Here is a 16121-nt window from a genome sequence, read left to right as displayed (position 1 = left end):
ACACCACTAAAACCAAAATGTTAAGTCTATGAATTTGGGTCCAACTATGTTATATTAGTCACTCACTCTTCTCATTATTATTCAATGTGGGATTTTACTTATATGTATATGCCAAACAAATTGGGGTTTGAATATAACAAAATGATGCTCCAAAAAATATTATTCACATGAAATAATGAATTTTTTTAATAAAAAAACTGATTTGTATTAGCACAATGGCGCAACTTGATTAATCAGATTTTTGACCATTTGATAACATGCTAATTTATTTTGAACCATAACATGTTTTTACATGCCAAAATCAGAGTTTCCATGATTATGTGAATAAGTGCATATTTCAATTCAAAATCCCCTTTTCCCATTTTTATAACTATTGAATTATCAAAAAAAAGATTGAAGTTGAGTTTTTTTTCTCTCTTCTCTCTTGCATAATTTACATATGTAAGTGGTTAAATTTCTTTTTTATATAAAAAAAAAAAACAAGTATTGGTTTACTTAAGCCACAATAATAATAAAAAATGGTTTAACTCTCATCCAATTTTCCATCCAAATGAAAACCTTTTACCTATGATGAAATTTGTTCCGTACCAGCATAGTATTGGTGGAGTAGACTATGAGTCTGTTTGGATAGAACTTATTGCTGAAAACTAAAAACTGAAAACTGAAAATACTGTAACAAAATAATTTTTAAATGTGTAAAAAGTACTGTTCATGCCAAAATTATTGCTCATTGGCCTAAAATCACTGTTCATGGCCAATGAACAGTGACAGGCACGCTGAAAAAAAAAAAAAAAAAATCCAAAACGTGGACGCTGGACGTTGAATCCAAACGCCCTCTATATACCAATCAAGATGAAATTTGTTTCGTGGAATTGCCCAAAGGTAACTCTAAGAGTTTAAATTTATAATAATAAAAAAAATAGCTAACTTAGAGGTTATTATATGCTGGACTTGTACGGACAACAAAGTGTTTACTCAAAGATATAAAATAAAACTAACTCAGAGGCTATTGCATGTATGACTTATATTTACTGGTGTGTGTGGGTTTTAATTAACTCAAATGATAAAATCTTTGATTGTTGTATAAGAGATTTAGGATTTAATCCCTACCTACACCAAAAATTGATTGGTGTCCTGGTCTGATGATAAAGAGCTGTCATTAGGAGCAGAAGTCATAAGTTGTAACTCTCTCAAAAAAAAAATATTTACTAGTGTGTAACCTGTATATATGCACGGGTATAATTTTAAATAATCATAATTGTATGGTTCAAATTATAAATTTTTTCAAAAGAGATTCAAATTATACATAGTATTAACTTATACTTTCTTTAAACCATACATTTTAAAAATATATAATAGTTTCTCATATATATATATACACACACATACCTAAAAACATACAAAAAGTCTACGCATTAGTCTCAACAAATCACCAAAAAAATTTAATATTGAGTTTTACTTCGCCAAAATGAGCTCTTCTCTCTCTCTCTCTCTCTCTCTCTCATTTTTTTTTTATGTTATGTTCTCTCATACAATTTTTGACACTTATTGATAAAGATATTTGCTCTCCATCATGATGTGTGGTTTTGATATTTTGATAATAATTTTATGACAGTTGAACACTAACATTTCTTGGAACCATAAAACTTGTTCACTTTTTGACAATTTGACTAGGAGTAATGAGAATATATAACAAAAAGGTACATTATTTTCACAACAATTGAGTTGTAGCTAAGGTCGATTAAAATAAAATGTTATATTCAAATTCACCACTTAAAAATATTTAGCCTTTTTCTGTATTTTTAGATTTTCTATTTCACTAATATTTAAATATAGTAAAAAATAGTGTATTGAGTCTGATGCGTGTGCATACAAAACATCCTAGCTAAACTAGAAAAATCAAAATTTGTTGAGTTAGTTTACCTAAAAAGTTGAGGAGACTTTTGTGAATACTATAAGTTAATACTGTGTATAAGCACATAGTATCTAAGTACTAAAAGATAAACCATAACATCGAACAAAAAAAATAAACATCTTAAAAGAAAACAACAATGTGTCAATATCAATGTGTCTCCCCCTATCAACATATCTCCTCCAATGCATGTGCACTGAAGTCCAAAAATTTCTCCCATTTTTTGTCATGAATGACAAAGGGATCAAGAAGAATAAGAACAAATACCAATTGGGGAATGAATGTATGAACAAACTTACGAGAAATGCAAAGTATGGGTGCTTACAAACAACGTTTAAATAAGCACAAGTAAGCATGCAAGACACATGGACAAAATGAGGAAAGTGGCACAAACCAATTTCTATGATAAAAAGGATGTTATGATGCATGAGTAATGTCCTAGACTCATACATAACATAATGTCAAAATTTGAGACTCATCGGAGTTCAAATGACGATGAAAATTTCTTTAGACATTTCACCGAACACATGGCGTGCACTCCTATTTGAACACTCAAAGAGTGAGGGATCACCTCAAAAAGTGAGGGATCACCTCAAAAAGTTGCTAGAAATACATGAGAATTATGCCTTAGGGGCCAAAAACCACTCAATTACATCAAATCTCAATCAACCAAAGCAAAAGGATTGATAGAAAAAAGTTTTTTGCTCAAAAACTCCAATATTCCCAATTTTGAACTTCAACTCTCTAAAATGAAACTCATGAATTAAAAATGAGAGAGAGAAATTAAAAATACCTTAAAGATAGATGTTAGAAATGTGATATGAGTTATTCGAGCCCAAAAATCTCAAGTTTGGGGGATTAGGGACAAGAGAGAGTCAAGAGCGAGAAATTAGAATGAAATAGAAACTGTTTTGAAAAACTTCCTTAAAACCTTTATGCTTGTAAGCATAGTTTTTAAAATCATACTAGACCGTCCAATCTAATTGGGTTAATTGGAAACTAGCCAAGCCTAGATCAATTTTTTAATTAAGAAAATAGGCCAACTTTAAATTAAAGTCTTGAAGCGTTTGAATTTTTGGTCTAACTAGTGAATTGTTGAACAGGTCATGGTTCAGCTAATTCAAGGGATGCCATTTTTTAAAGAAAAATTCCAAAGAAGGGAGAGATGAGGGTTTTAACTTTTAAGTTTTAACCTCTGACCCCCAACTCTTGCAAACATTTTTTTTTTTTAGAAACAAACTAACTATTAAACACACGCACACATTTAATTACACTCTCTAACCAAGCTAAAACACATTACTTAACCCAAAGTATCAACTCTTGCAAACTAAATGACAGGCACGCTAACCATTAGGTAGCTGTTATTGTTATGTCTTCTCTTGATTTTATATTATATATTTATTTTTCTTTTAGATATTAATAGTTTTTATTTTTGTTATTTCTTCTCTCTCTATTTTCTTGGATTAAAAGATAGAAAATCTCGCAATCTATTATTATTTGTTAAATTTAAAAGTATTTCAAGAATTATGTTTTTATATGTGAATGTGAAATTTATCAATTTATGTTAAAAATGGTTTTATTTTAAATCTGAAAGATTAGTAAAGAAAATGGTTTTATGAACCTAATTTATGTTTTTTTACTAACTTTTGATAATTTTTACAAATTTATTACCTTTATTTGTATTTTAAATAATTATAAAATCACAGTTCGACCTTATTTATAAGCCTTGAACCCTCCTTTTCAATTCTTTGAACTGTTTGTTTTTTAAAGCAGTGCTTGTAGGTTCATTTTCTTGTACTCGTGTTATCATTTATTCAAGTATTCAAGTAGATTGATGCAATATTTAGTTTTTTATTGAAGTTTTATATAATTCACTATTTACTTCAAATCAATTTATCGTTAGAATAATCATTTAGGTTTGAATCCTTTACATTTCCTACAATTTACTTTACTTTGAGACGATTTTCTTTGGATTAATTTACTGTGCATTAGTTTACTTCGAGATAACTTAGGCAAATTAGGTTCATAACTTAGTCATTTAGGAACTTTGACAATTAGGATTTACTCATTCTGATAATCTCATGTGAACTCATGCATTTCTAAACAAGTCCTATTGAGTTAAAAATTTCTAAACCCTATGCCTTAGTTTTCGAAGTTAGATATTCACTTCAAGTAACTTGAAAGCATAATCAAGGGACCAAGGTTAATTAAAAATTGATTTTTACTCAAACACACTCACATTGTAAGTAATTTATTGTCACCAAGGGATTTCCTCTGTAATTTGGTCTACCTTCACAATTGAAATTTATTATTATTATTATTTTATCAAAACTCTGCTCATCTCAATATTCCAAAAATATAAATTATATAAACGCAAATGAATTTTCAATTTACAGTATCTTGGATTTGTCAAAAAAATAGAAAAAACACTCAATAAGGACAAGGTCCCTAGTTGACTTTTAATTTCATGATACAATCCTAGGAGGGAGGCCAAGTTCGATGAAATCCCTAACGTCACACGATAGATCTCAATGCCTTCCTTTGATTGGGGTCCCAATTGTTCATCGTAAGCAAAAATGAACCAAGATAAACTTTATTCGTGTGACCAATGTGGCTCTTTATAGGAAATGAATTTGATTAAAAAAATTTGTGGAATATTAATTTGAATTTTTAAGAAATCATATTTGAATTAAATTTGTAACTTTTTTATTCAACTTTTTGCAAACATGGCTATTTTGTAGATGTCACTTGTTCATTGAGTTGTAACACCCGCAAGGGTGCTGATATGGTAGAACTGTTGCGATAGATACTTTCATGTTTTGGACAATTTTTTTTCTCTTAAATTGGTTTTGAAGAATTAGTGGCAAAACGTGAACATCTGCAATCTCTGCATGGGTTCTAATTGCGAGAACACTTTGAGGAGATTCGAATTAGTAATTCATATAACATATAGGAACCAAGAGAGTAAATTTCGTACGTGTCATTTTGGTTTGGCCAAAGAAATGAAATATTTTAATACCGGTGTATCATTTTGAGGTTAGATATATGAGTAGTGATATAAGTTTTACGACATTGAGCTAACAAACTAGTGTGTTACCAATCACAAAGCGACAATTCAAATATTTATTTTATGAGGTGGTTGAAGCCTACCAATCACATTCATTGTCATATCAATTTATAAACATTATGCAGTAAAACTTGTAGTACCTTTATCATTTTCCTATACAAAGATTTATTTATTTTTATATTTATCAAAATATAATTAAATTGCACTTACTTTATAAGCCTAAGTATTATCCTAAGTACATTAACCCAATGTAATCATTTTATTATATCGACTGAAACATCAATACTGCCCAAAATACCCAAAAAATCTACAATATGGTATGTACAACATGGCACAATTCTATATTTTGTCTAGTACATTTTAAAAAAATACTGGTATTAGTTTAATGACGGATATGGTATATATCGCTGGTACAGCTGGTATTGACTTTCTTGATAGGAGCACCATTGAATCCAAAAGTTTAAGTTTATGAGTTTGGCCTAATTATGTTCTACTAACAACTCATATCTTTTTTCTTTTTCTTTTTCTTTTTTTGGAGAAGAAACAACTCATTATCTAATGTGAAACTTCACTATTTAACCAACTACACCACTTACATGTGAATATTATAACACATCTTTAGCAGTAACACATCACATTAACATGAAATAAGGTCTATCATAATCGAATAGTATACAAATTCATAAATAAGGCCTATCATGACTATTGACCAACCATACCACTTAAAAGGGAAGATCCATCTTCTTTTGAGTTGCTCCCTAGTCATCATTCTCCATCACATTGTGTGTCCCCAACTTCACTAGTAGTTTCTCTCTCCAAGTCATCATTGGTTTCATGTTCATTCTTCTCACCGTCACTAGCATCAGTCTACAATAAAAGTATTTCGAAATAAAAAGAAGATACAAAGTAATCCAAAAACAACATGATATGAAAGAGCACGATGTTAACATATTATGAACAATGTTCCGATCTCATCCACCAACTATGCAGATCAACTAAAACCAAAACCGACAAGATCCAGCAATCACAAAACCAATGTCAGCTCTATTCAAATTAGATTTCTCACATTCCACGCCATTGTAAGATACTACATTTCAAATAACAACAATAATTACAACACCAATATGGGAGTTTATCTTTCTTTTTTTTTTTAATTACATAATTTGGAAGTAGTTGCGGCTCCATAATTATTTTCTAGGAGTTAATAAGGAACATAAATGATACAAAATCTAAAACAAAAGAGAACTTGAAAATATCACATCGTAAAAAAAAAAAAAAAAGTTTTACAATTGCCTTTTATGAGGTTTCATATTTTGAAACCATTGTATAATATTTTTATTATTTATCCTACGAGTTACATCTTTTTCAATGTACATAGTCAAATAATCATTCATCCATTAATCACCCATTTGATTGATTTATTTCAAAATTGCTAAGATCTAAATGTGCTTTTTCTAAGGTTTTTGATTAACAAATTTCTTGTTTCGTTGTTGAGCTTCTTAATTTTTATTTTATTTTTTCAAATTTTAGCTTAAATTGGTTTGTCATTGTATTTTTTAAAGGCCAAGATATTGATAATAGGATTGTATTCAAACTTATTTTAGTTTAGTTGGACATAAAAAATATTTAAGGTCACGGTGTTCAAAATTTTATTTTAGAAGGTCAAAAAAATTTAAAAAGAAAATTATATATACTTTCTTCTTCTTTTTTTGCCAATTCAGGGGGTTCAAATCATTTGAACCCTTGGGCTTTAAGTGGAGCCTCCACTGTTTGCAAGAGATGAATAGATGAAACTTTTATAGGCCCATAGGGGTAAACCTAATTGTTAATGACTTTATATATAAATTAATGCTCATACTAAATACTAATTGTTAATGACTACCCTATATTTTGGGTTCAGCTAGATATGAGATATCAACATGATGACATATGGCAGTGAAAGTAAATTAATTTGCAGCCACTTACGATTTAAAAAAAAAAGAAAAAAATTAATAAGGAACTACGGCATGAAAGCATGGCAACGTACCTTTTCAGCGAACTTTTGGTCGCAAGTCTCCAATTTAGCCTCCCAATACTCTTTTATTGTAGCGTTAAGACCAACTTCTCCATCCCCCTCCTCTATGTCTATCCGCTCTCCTTCTATCCAAATATACTCTAGCTTTGGCGTGCTTAAGACTCCACTACAGAAAATCTTCAATTTAGGACATTTGAAAACAAATACTTTAACCAATGATGGGAATTTGATGGTGCGATTCCCCAAATGGAAGGCTGTGAGACTCAGCAAGTCAATTAATACCAAATCTCTCAAATTATTGAAAGCGATCTCATCTCCTGCTTCTGCTTCACTTCCCTCATTTGCAACTATTTCTGTCATTCTTTTGCATCCATAAATTTGAATCAATTTGAGTTGCACGAGAGTTCTGGCTGTTGAAGGAGTTAATAAACTAATCAATACATCAGATCCACATGCTTCCAATCGCTCTAAGTAGTGGAAAGATGTGGATGAGAATGGAACAATATTCTTTAATCTGCGAAAATCTGATACTCCTGCTCTTGCAATTGGAGCCTCTTCATTTGGAAACATAGTCGATTTACCACCGTTTCCGAACAACCACATATATTTTAGGTTGCAACAGAATTCTGCTGACGGTCCGCCACATGTCTCATTCATGACATCGCCCTCATCCAATGACAAGGTTTTCAACTTCGGGAATTTATCCTGGGAAAACGCCAAAGTAATGTACAAATTAAGGAAATATAATGAGTTTAATATCCTGTACATCAAGTTTAGGATATTATATTATATTGCAACAAATTTGAACAGGGACTAGATGTATCTAAATCATCTAGACATCTAAATCTATGGCATGCACTAATTTAAATTGAATAAATTCAAGGGATATGGTTCCTAACAAGCTGGCTCAAGTACAGAAAAAGTATCAGCACATTAATTGAAAAATTAAAAGGAATGAAATAGCCCAAGCAGCATAGATAAAAGGACCAATTCAAGGAAAATTATTTAATTCTTCGGAGATTCCGTTAACACGAATGAACTGAATTCAACTAGGAGGTAGAAACTCATGGTTTAAAATGTGATATAAAATTGATGTCCAATTAGGAATTTTCAATATTAAAGCAAGAGATAAGCAATAAAATATTAAATTACATACTAAATTAATTGAACCAAGTTTTGTTCAATTTAAATCAGGACAAGACAAATACGATCTAGCATATCAAAATTAATATCCAAGGATAAAAAAATAAAAAAAAAAATTTGAATAGCTAACCGATGCACATTGGTTCAACCATCATGTCATTCAGAACTAACTATGAAGAATTGGGGAAAACAACGCACTCACATCCTATTTGACTTGAGCAGTTAAATCAATAGTACTTTGGAGTAAAGACCTAAACATGAATTTGCCAATAGAATTACATCTTTTTTAAAATGAGTAAATTTTAAATATTAAAATTTAAAATTTAAAGCAAGAGATAAGCAATAAAATATTAAATTACATACTAAATTAATTGAACCAAGTTTTGTTCAATTTAAATCAGGACAAGACAAATACGATCTAGCATATCAAAATTAATATCCAAGGATTAAAAGAAAAAAAAAAAATTTGAATAGCTAACCGATGCACATTGGTTCAACCATCATGTCATTCAGAACTAACTATGAAGAATTGGGGAAAACAACGCACTCACATCCTATTTGACTTGAGCAGTTAAATCAATAGTACTTTGGAGTAAAGACCTAAACATGAATTTGCCAATAGAATTACATCTTTTTTAAAATGGGTAAATTTTTAAACACTACTAAAATATAATCAATAAATTATTTATTATATATATATAATATATAATATTTTTTTATTAATCACATTCATTACCACATTAGTTTATAAACCTTTTGCTGTCAAATTGATTACTACTTTAACATTTTCCATAACTAAACATATGTCCTTTCCATTCGGCCAATGACATACCTTATTTAGTGAATATCAATCTTTTATCTTTCTTCATCTAGTTAGGGACTAGGGCCAAGGGAGCGTTGCAACCCTCCCGCCCCCACCCCCAAGATGCAGAATTTTTTTTTTAATGTATATGTTAGGGACTAATTCAAATTGGGCTCAAGGAATAAAACTTGACCCCCTTCCCTCCAAAATCTTGCCCCCCTTCCCCCTTTCAGATTAGTGCAAACAACTCCACAAATTAGCAAAAACAACATTACAAATCAATCCAAACAACCACCTATTAGCCCTAATAACCATAGTACACAAATCTCAACCCAAAAAATTATCAAAAACTTATTACAAAAATAAAATACAAAAAATGATAACCAATGACCAGTTGAACCACCATTTTCTCTAAAACCATAACCACTACCTTTCTTTTATTTTAAAAAGAAATGAAATTATGCTCAAATAAACAAATTTTGTCATTGTTGCATGAGACTATCCATTGCACATAGGCTTAAGGGACACTACATAATTTTGCCATTATTGTGGTGGAAAGTGAATTTGGCTTCAATGGTGTCTAGAACAGAAAATTAGAGGTCACACAGGATAAAATTCTTTTAATTTCAGAGAGGCAAATTTAAAGAACTTAGTGAGATGTTAAACATCATATATATACTGATATAAAAAATGAAATAAAAAAAAAGTAAAGATATTTGAAAGGGAATCTGACGACCAATTCTTGTTGATTGGCTTGTAGCCTGAATGACACAATCCCCCACTTCCTTTATATTTCAATTCCCATGTCGCAGGTTCAAACACGCCCACCCTTTCCCTTCCCAACAAAAGCAAAAATTTGAAAGAATATTCATAAAGAACTAGAAGTATTAAATGGAAGAAGAAGGAGACAAAGAATAATCATAAAGAGAAAATTCTTATTAGAGCTAATACCTAAACTGTCTTTTAATAAACTCATAACTGCATATCTAATTAACTATTTTGTGTAATCAATATTTAACCGTTCAACTAAAAACCAATTCTAATTATTTATACCTTCAGTTTTTCTTTTTCTTTTTTTGGCCAAGTAATTACACTTTTGGTTAACATTAGTTTTTTTTTTTTTTTTTTTGAGAAATGGTTAACATTAGTTAATTACACGGAAAGATATATACTTGAGTTTTGACCTCTAACAAAGGAGTATTAATTGATATCTACTTACCATCATTCTTAATAACAAAAAAAGAGTGGGGTGATTTGAACCCTTATCATCATTGTTAGAGACATCAACAAGTGACAATTGAATTGTAGCAAATTTGCAAGGCTCTTTTCCACTTATTATCATTCCAATCTTATTCATATTGAAATTTAGAAGTGAAGAAGAAAATGGGAAAGTTAACCATTCTAAATTTTAACTTAATAGAAATAGTAGACATAATTTTGGATGTCAACATATACATAAAAAAAAAATGTACATATGGGAATGAGAAGAAGAACAGTCTAAATGTTTTAGTTCATTTTGCAAGCGACAAAAAGTCAATTTTTTGAACATTTTGAACCTATTTTGATGGCCCACACATGTGAATAAAAATAAATAAACTTTTCCCATTGTTTTTTATACTACTTTTTTAAGCAAATAAGAAATCATCAAAATGCATCTAAATTCACTCATAACCAAATTATAAGGCTTGCATTATTAAATAGGAAAATTTCAAATTTTAAAATAAATTTGAAATTTGTATGGTTAGTTTTGTGATGATTGTTTTTTTTATCATTATGTCAAGACACTCACGAATTTCTTCTTGGTCTAAAGCAAAATTGAAAACTAGTTTGTAAGTAAAACTATATATTTTTTTTTAGAAACAAATTGAATTTAATAGATGTTCAATATTTCCATAAGTCCAACAATTAAAAACCATATATTTCAAGAAAAGTGAAAATTGACATTACAGTAGATATGGTCCTTAATCCCCATAAAAATTTAAGCACATGAGTAAACAAATTTCAGGGAAAAAAATTACTCTAACCAAAAATATTTAATCTATTATGCATAAAAAAAACAATAAATACCTGAAAATTTTCACAAAATATATTGTCAAAATAAAACTCTCTCATGAGTAAGCATTAGGTAACCGACTCATATTAATTTGGTAATTATTTTCTGACAAGTAAAATTTAATAGCTTCTCTATATCAAACATAAATAATAATAAAATCCAAATTAGTTTTCTTTTAAGTTTTTATTATAAATAGAGAATCCTTATATATATATAGGTAAACCTGAGAGAAAATCCAATTAAAATTCAAATTGAAATTCAATTAGAGTCTAATTTTGTGCTCGTGTCCCATCTAATTTAAACTTTTGTGCCAAGTGAGTTAATTTAGTGCAAAAATTGAATTTCAATTAGAGTTTAATTTTGCGTCAAATGTCTCATCTAATCCAAGTTTTTTTTTAAAAAAAAAATTTGGTGTCAAATGAGTTAATTTAGTGTAAAAAATAAGGAGTCCAATATAAATAAACCACAAAAAACCTTATCGTATATCTAACACTATATATAAAATTAGAGGAAGAGAGAGTTTGAATGATTTTATATTTATGAGCCTTTTTATTTTATAACTAAAAACAATTAAAACTATCAGTCATTTATGTAATATACCATGACTATGTATAATCCATTACTAACTAGGAAATTTACATATATATATATATATATATATATATATATATATATATATATATTAACAATGGACATATTTTTTGTACTATTTCTATTCAGATATTTTATATGAGAAAATATTGAACGTAACAAACTGTAATTGAATTGAACAATCCCATGCACTCATCCCTATTCATTTTGTGAGATTCTATTTGACCAATTTATTATTTTATTTTGTGTTGTATCTAGTAGAATTTGACAGACAATAATTGTGAATTGATATTGTAGTATATGTAGTATCCAATAGTGATTTTCAAAATTATATATGTAATAGCAATGTAATGAGAAACTTGGCATAAATATTACGATGAAAATTGCAAGAAAAAACTATTTTAGTACCTTCAAATATCCTGTCGAAGTATGTTTTATATGTTTAATAACCTAAACTAACATCAATAGCACCACCACAATTCATCATACCTATACTTATTACATACTAGTTTTATTAATTGAGGGGCATCTCAATTTTTAAGACTGCCAAAATTCTCTGCTTTGATCGCAATTCACATATAATAAATCAATTTGATGGAGAATTCTTAAACAAGTATGTGCAGCTTGAATGGAGTAGACTGACTTCAGCCTACTCCACCCACATATAATCCCATGAGTATATATATATTATATATTAACAAAATGTAAAGACATGCAAGGGAAGTTATTACCTCTTCCACGAAAAAGAAGGGTTGTTCCAAAAGACTAGCATAATCGCCCAGCCCATTTGTTTCTTGCATGCGACACTCATTGGAATAATCAAATATTTTCAATTTGTTGCATTTTCGAATGTACAAACTTTCCAACGAAGGCCACTTTGAAATGTGACTTTTCGGATATAAACTCTTGAGTTCAGGCAAATTGTAAAGTCTTAGAGTGGTCAATTTTAGGAATACAAACAAAGTGGTTGTCTCTATTCCTTCTTCTTTTGCTACGATTTCCTCCATCATTGCACAATCATTTATCTCTAGTGCCTCAAGTTGCGAAAGAGCCTTCGCCACAGATGTTGGGAAAACACTTTTTAGACAGGAACAACCATCAATTTCTATGGTACGTAATTTTGCAAAGGTGATTATTTCTAGTTTGCCAAAGCAGTCTGAAATGAGTTGATTGGACCAAATCATCTCCATGCTATCCATACCTTTTATTTCCAATTTCTCCAAGTTCGGAAAGGCAACCTACAAATAAAACTTAATTAAATTATATTCTAAATACCATGATTTAAATTAATTAACTATTATAAGGAAGAATTAAGAAGGAAGAAGAGTAATAATTCCTTTTCATTTAAGAAGTATTGTGGGGCAATACCTAGTATCATTTCTTCAAGCTTTTTCTCAATGGTCATGTCCGTACTAAAAGAATTGCTGATGAAATTTAAATTATGATAATGCTTATAAGGATGAAAATTCAATTTAATTTCCAATCTAGATTCTCTCTCTATATGCATAACAAATAGAGCTCAAATTCGATAACAGTATATTGAGAAAATTTTAAATTAATATGCACAATTTTTGGAAAAATGTTTCATTCCAAGCTGTAGTAGAAAATAAAAAAGATAATTCTAGTATTAGTATTATACTAAATTTAAACAATTTTCACCAATTTAAAAACTATTTTTTTTAAGGAATTTAAACACTATCAAACTTGTTAACAGTAATTAAACCTTTTTAGGTGAACTTGAGAGAAAATCAATAAAATTTCAAATTGGAATTCAATTAGAGTCTAATTTCGCGTCCGTGTCCCATCTAATTCAAATTTTAAAATTTTTGTGCCAAATGAGTTAATTTAGTGTAAAAAAATAAAGAGTCCAATATAAATAAACCATAAAAAACCTAATCATATATTTAACTCTACATATAAAATTAGAGGAAGACAGAGTTTGAATGATTTTATATTTATGACTAAAAACAATTAAAATTTATAAGTCATTTATGTAATATACCATGACTATGTATAATCCATTACTAACTAGGTAATTTACATATATATATATATATATATTAATTAACAATGGACATATTTTTTGTACTATTTCTATTCAAATATTTTATATGAGAAGATATTGAACGTAACAAACTGTAATTGAACTGAACGATCCCATGCACTCATCCCTATTCATTTTACGAGATTCTATTTGACCAATTTATTATTTTATTTTGTGTTGTATCTAGTAGAATTTAACAGACAATAATTGTGAATTGATATTGTAGTATATGTAGTATCCAATAGTGATTTTCAAAATTATATATGTAATAACAATGTAATGAAAAACTTGGCATAAATAATACGATGAAAATTGTAAAACAAAACTATTTTAGTACCTCAAAATATCCTATCAAAGTATGTTTTATATGTTTAATAACCTAAACTAACATCAATAGCACCACTGAAATTCGTCATTCCTATGCTTATTACATACTAGTTTTATTAATTGAGGGACATATCAATTTTTAAGACTGCCAAAATTTTTTGCTTTGATCGCAATTCACATATAATAAATCTATTTGAGGGAGAATTCTTAAACAAGTATGTGCAGCTTGAATGGAGTAGACTGACTTCAGCCTACTCCACCCACATATAATCCAATGAGTATATATATTATATATTAACAAAATGTACAGACATGCAAGGGAAGTTATTACCTCTTCCACGAAAAAGAGGGGTTGTTCAAAAAGACTAGCATAATCGCCCAGCCCATTTGTTTCTTGCATGCGATACTCATTGGAATCAAATATTTTCAATTTGTTGCATTTGTGAATGTTCAAACTTTCCAACGACGGCCACTTTGAAATGTGACTTTTTGGATATAAACTCTTGAGTTCAGGCAAATTGTAAAGTCTTAGAGTGGTCAATTTTGGGAATACAAACAAAGTGGTTGTCTCTATTCCTTCTTCTTTTGCTACGATTTCCTCCATCATTGCACAATCCTTTATCTCTAGTGCCTCAAGTTGCGAAAGAGCCTTCGCCACAGATGTTGGAAAAACACTTTTTAGACAGGAACAACCATCAATTTCTATGGTACGTAATTTTGCAAAGGTGATTATTTTTTGAGGATCCATACTCCACACGTGCTTCACTTTTTCCAGATCTCTTAATTTTGAGGATATAAGTTCAGCGGCTGCTATATCACGTGATTCTTCAACATTATTTGTCCCTTGGATTTCAAATATCTCTTCTACGGAGTCGCAATCAAATATGTACAATTCTTTTAGATTCCGGAGCGTTCTCAACATATTGGGCGGAACAATATTTGTAAGATTTGTGCAACCTGAAACAGTCATTGTTTCTAGTTTGCCAAAGCAGTCTGAAATGAGTTGATTGGACCAAATCATCTCCATGCTATCCATACCTTTTATTTCCAATTCCTCCAAGTTCGGAAAGGCAACCTACAAATAAAACTTAATTAAATTATATTCTAAATACCACGATTTAAATTAATTAACTATTATAAGGAAGAATTAAGAAGGAAGAAGAGTAATAATTCCTTTTCATTTAAGAAGTATTGTGGGGCAATACCTAGTATCATTTCTTCAAGCTTTTTCTCAATAGTCATGTCCGTACTAAAAGAATTTCTGATGAAATTTAGATTATGATAATGCTTATAAGGATGAAAATTCAATTTAATTTCCAATCTGGATTCTCTCTCTATATGCGTAACAAATAGAACTCAAATTTGATAACAGTATATTGAGAAAATTTTAAATTAATATGCAAAATTTTTGGAAAAATGTTTCATTCCAAGCTGTAGTAGAAAATAAAAAAGATAATTCTAGTATGAGTATTATACTAAATTTAAAAAAATTTCACCAATTTAAAAACTATTTTTATTTTTTAGGAATTTAAACACTATCAAACTTGTTAACTGTAAGTAAACCTTTTTCATTATATAATGTATTTATTTTTAATAAATATGAAAGTTTTATCTATTTTAAAAAAAATATAAAAGTTTGATATCATAAAAAAAAAAAAGTTTGAGAAAGTTTGAAACTATTTTAAGATAAAATTATTCTATTCTTTACTTACAAATCCTCTGTCTCACACATAATTGGAAAGCAAAAGTTCAAATTCTATAAAATTATGAAACAAATTTTATACTTTAACTACATTTACTTGTGATTACAACTTAAAAATATTATGCATTTTATTTTTTTAAAATTGGATCCTCCATACAAAAGAGGAGAGCATATACATATTCCAAATGCAAATTCGGAATATAATATTTTTTTAGAAAATTTGGCAAGTGTAAAAAGTATATTAGGATGTGTCAAAGTCACCATATAATAGATAGATAATCAAATGAAAATACAGACTACGTAAACTAATTATATAAGTATGTTCTTCTAAATTTTTTTTTTTATATATGTATGTTCCATTTGTGATTTATCTCGATTAGAGAATTTGGTTATTCTTCTGTAAAACTCTTGTTCAATGACCTTTTCTTGTAATATTTTACAACGCTGCCTACGGTAGTTGCTAGGT

The 16121-nt window shown here is 29.1% G+C and overlaps 1 protein-coding gene across 9 annotated transcripts in view; it reads right to left on the bottom strand.

Moving 5' to 3' along the window:
* Positions 1-5220: 5220 nt before the first annotated feature.
* The window catches only part of LOC142626893 (disease resistance protein At4g27190-like), a 34466-nt gene continuing 23565 nt past the window's right edge, over positions 5221-16121 (bottom strand). For all 9 annotated transcript variants that reach the window (XM_075800603.1, XM_075800606.1, XM_075800604.1 and 6 more), the window contains 4 exons: positions 14285-15028; positions 12314-12820; positions 7006-7698; positions 5221-5846 (listed from right to left, as the gene is read on the bottom strand). In XM_075800603.1, coding sequence (XP_075656718.1) covers positions 5745-5846; positions 7006-7698; positions 12314-12820; positions 14285-15028 — 2046 coding nt within the window. In that variant the 3' untranslated portion in view covers positions 5221-5744. The remainder of the gene's footprint in view (positions 5847-7005; positions 7699-12313; positions 12821-14284; positions 15029-16121) is intronic.

Source organism: Castanea sativa, chromosome 3 (assembly GCF_040712315.1).
Source record: "Castanea sativa cultivar Marrone di Chiusa Pesio chromosome 3, ASM4071231v1".
NCBI classification, from domain to species: domain Eukaryota; kingdom Viridiplantae; phylum Streptophyta; class Magnoliopsida; order Fagales; family Fagaceae; genus Castanea; species Castanea sativa.
This window is presented reverse-complemented; position numbering and strand designations above follow the sequence as displayed.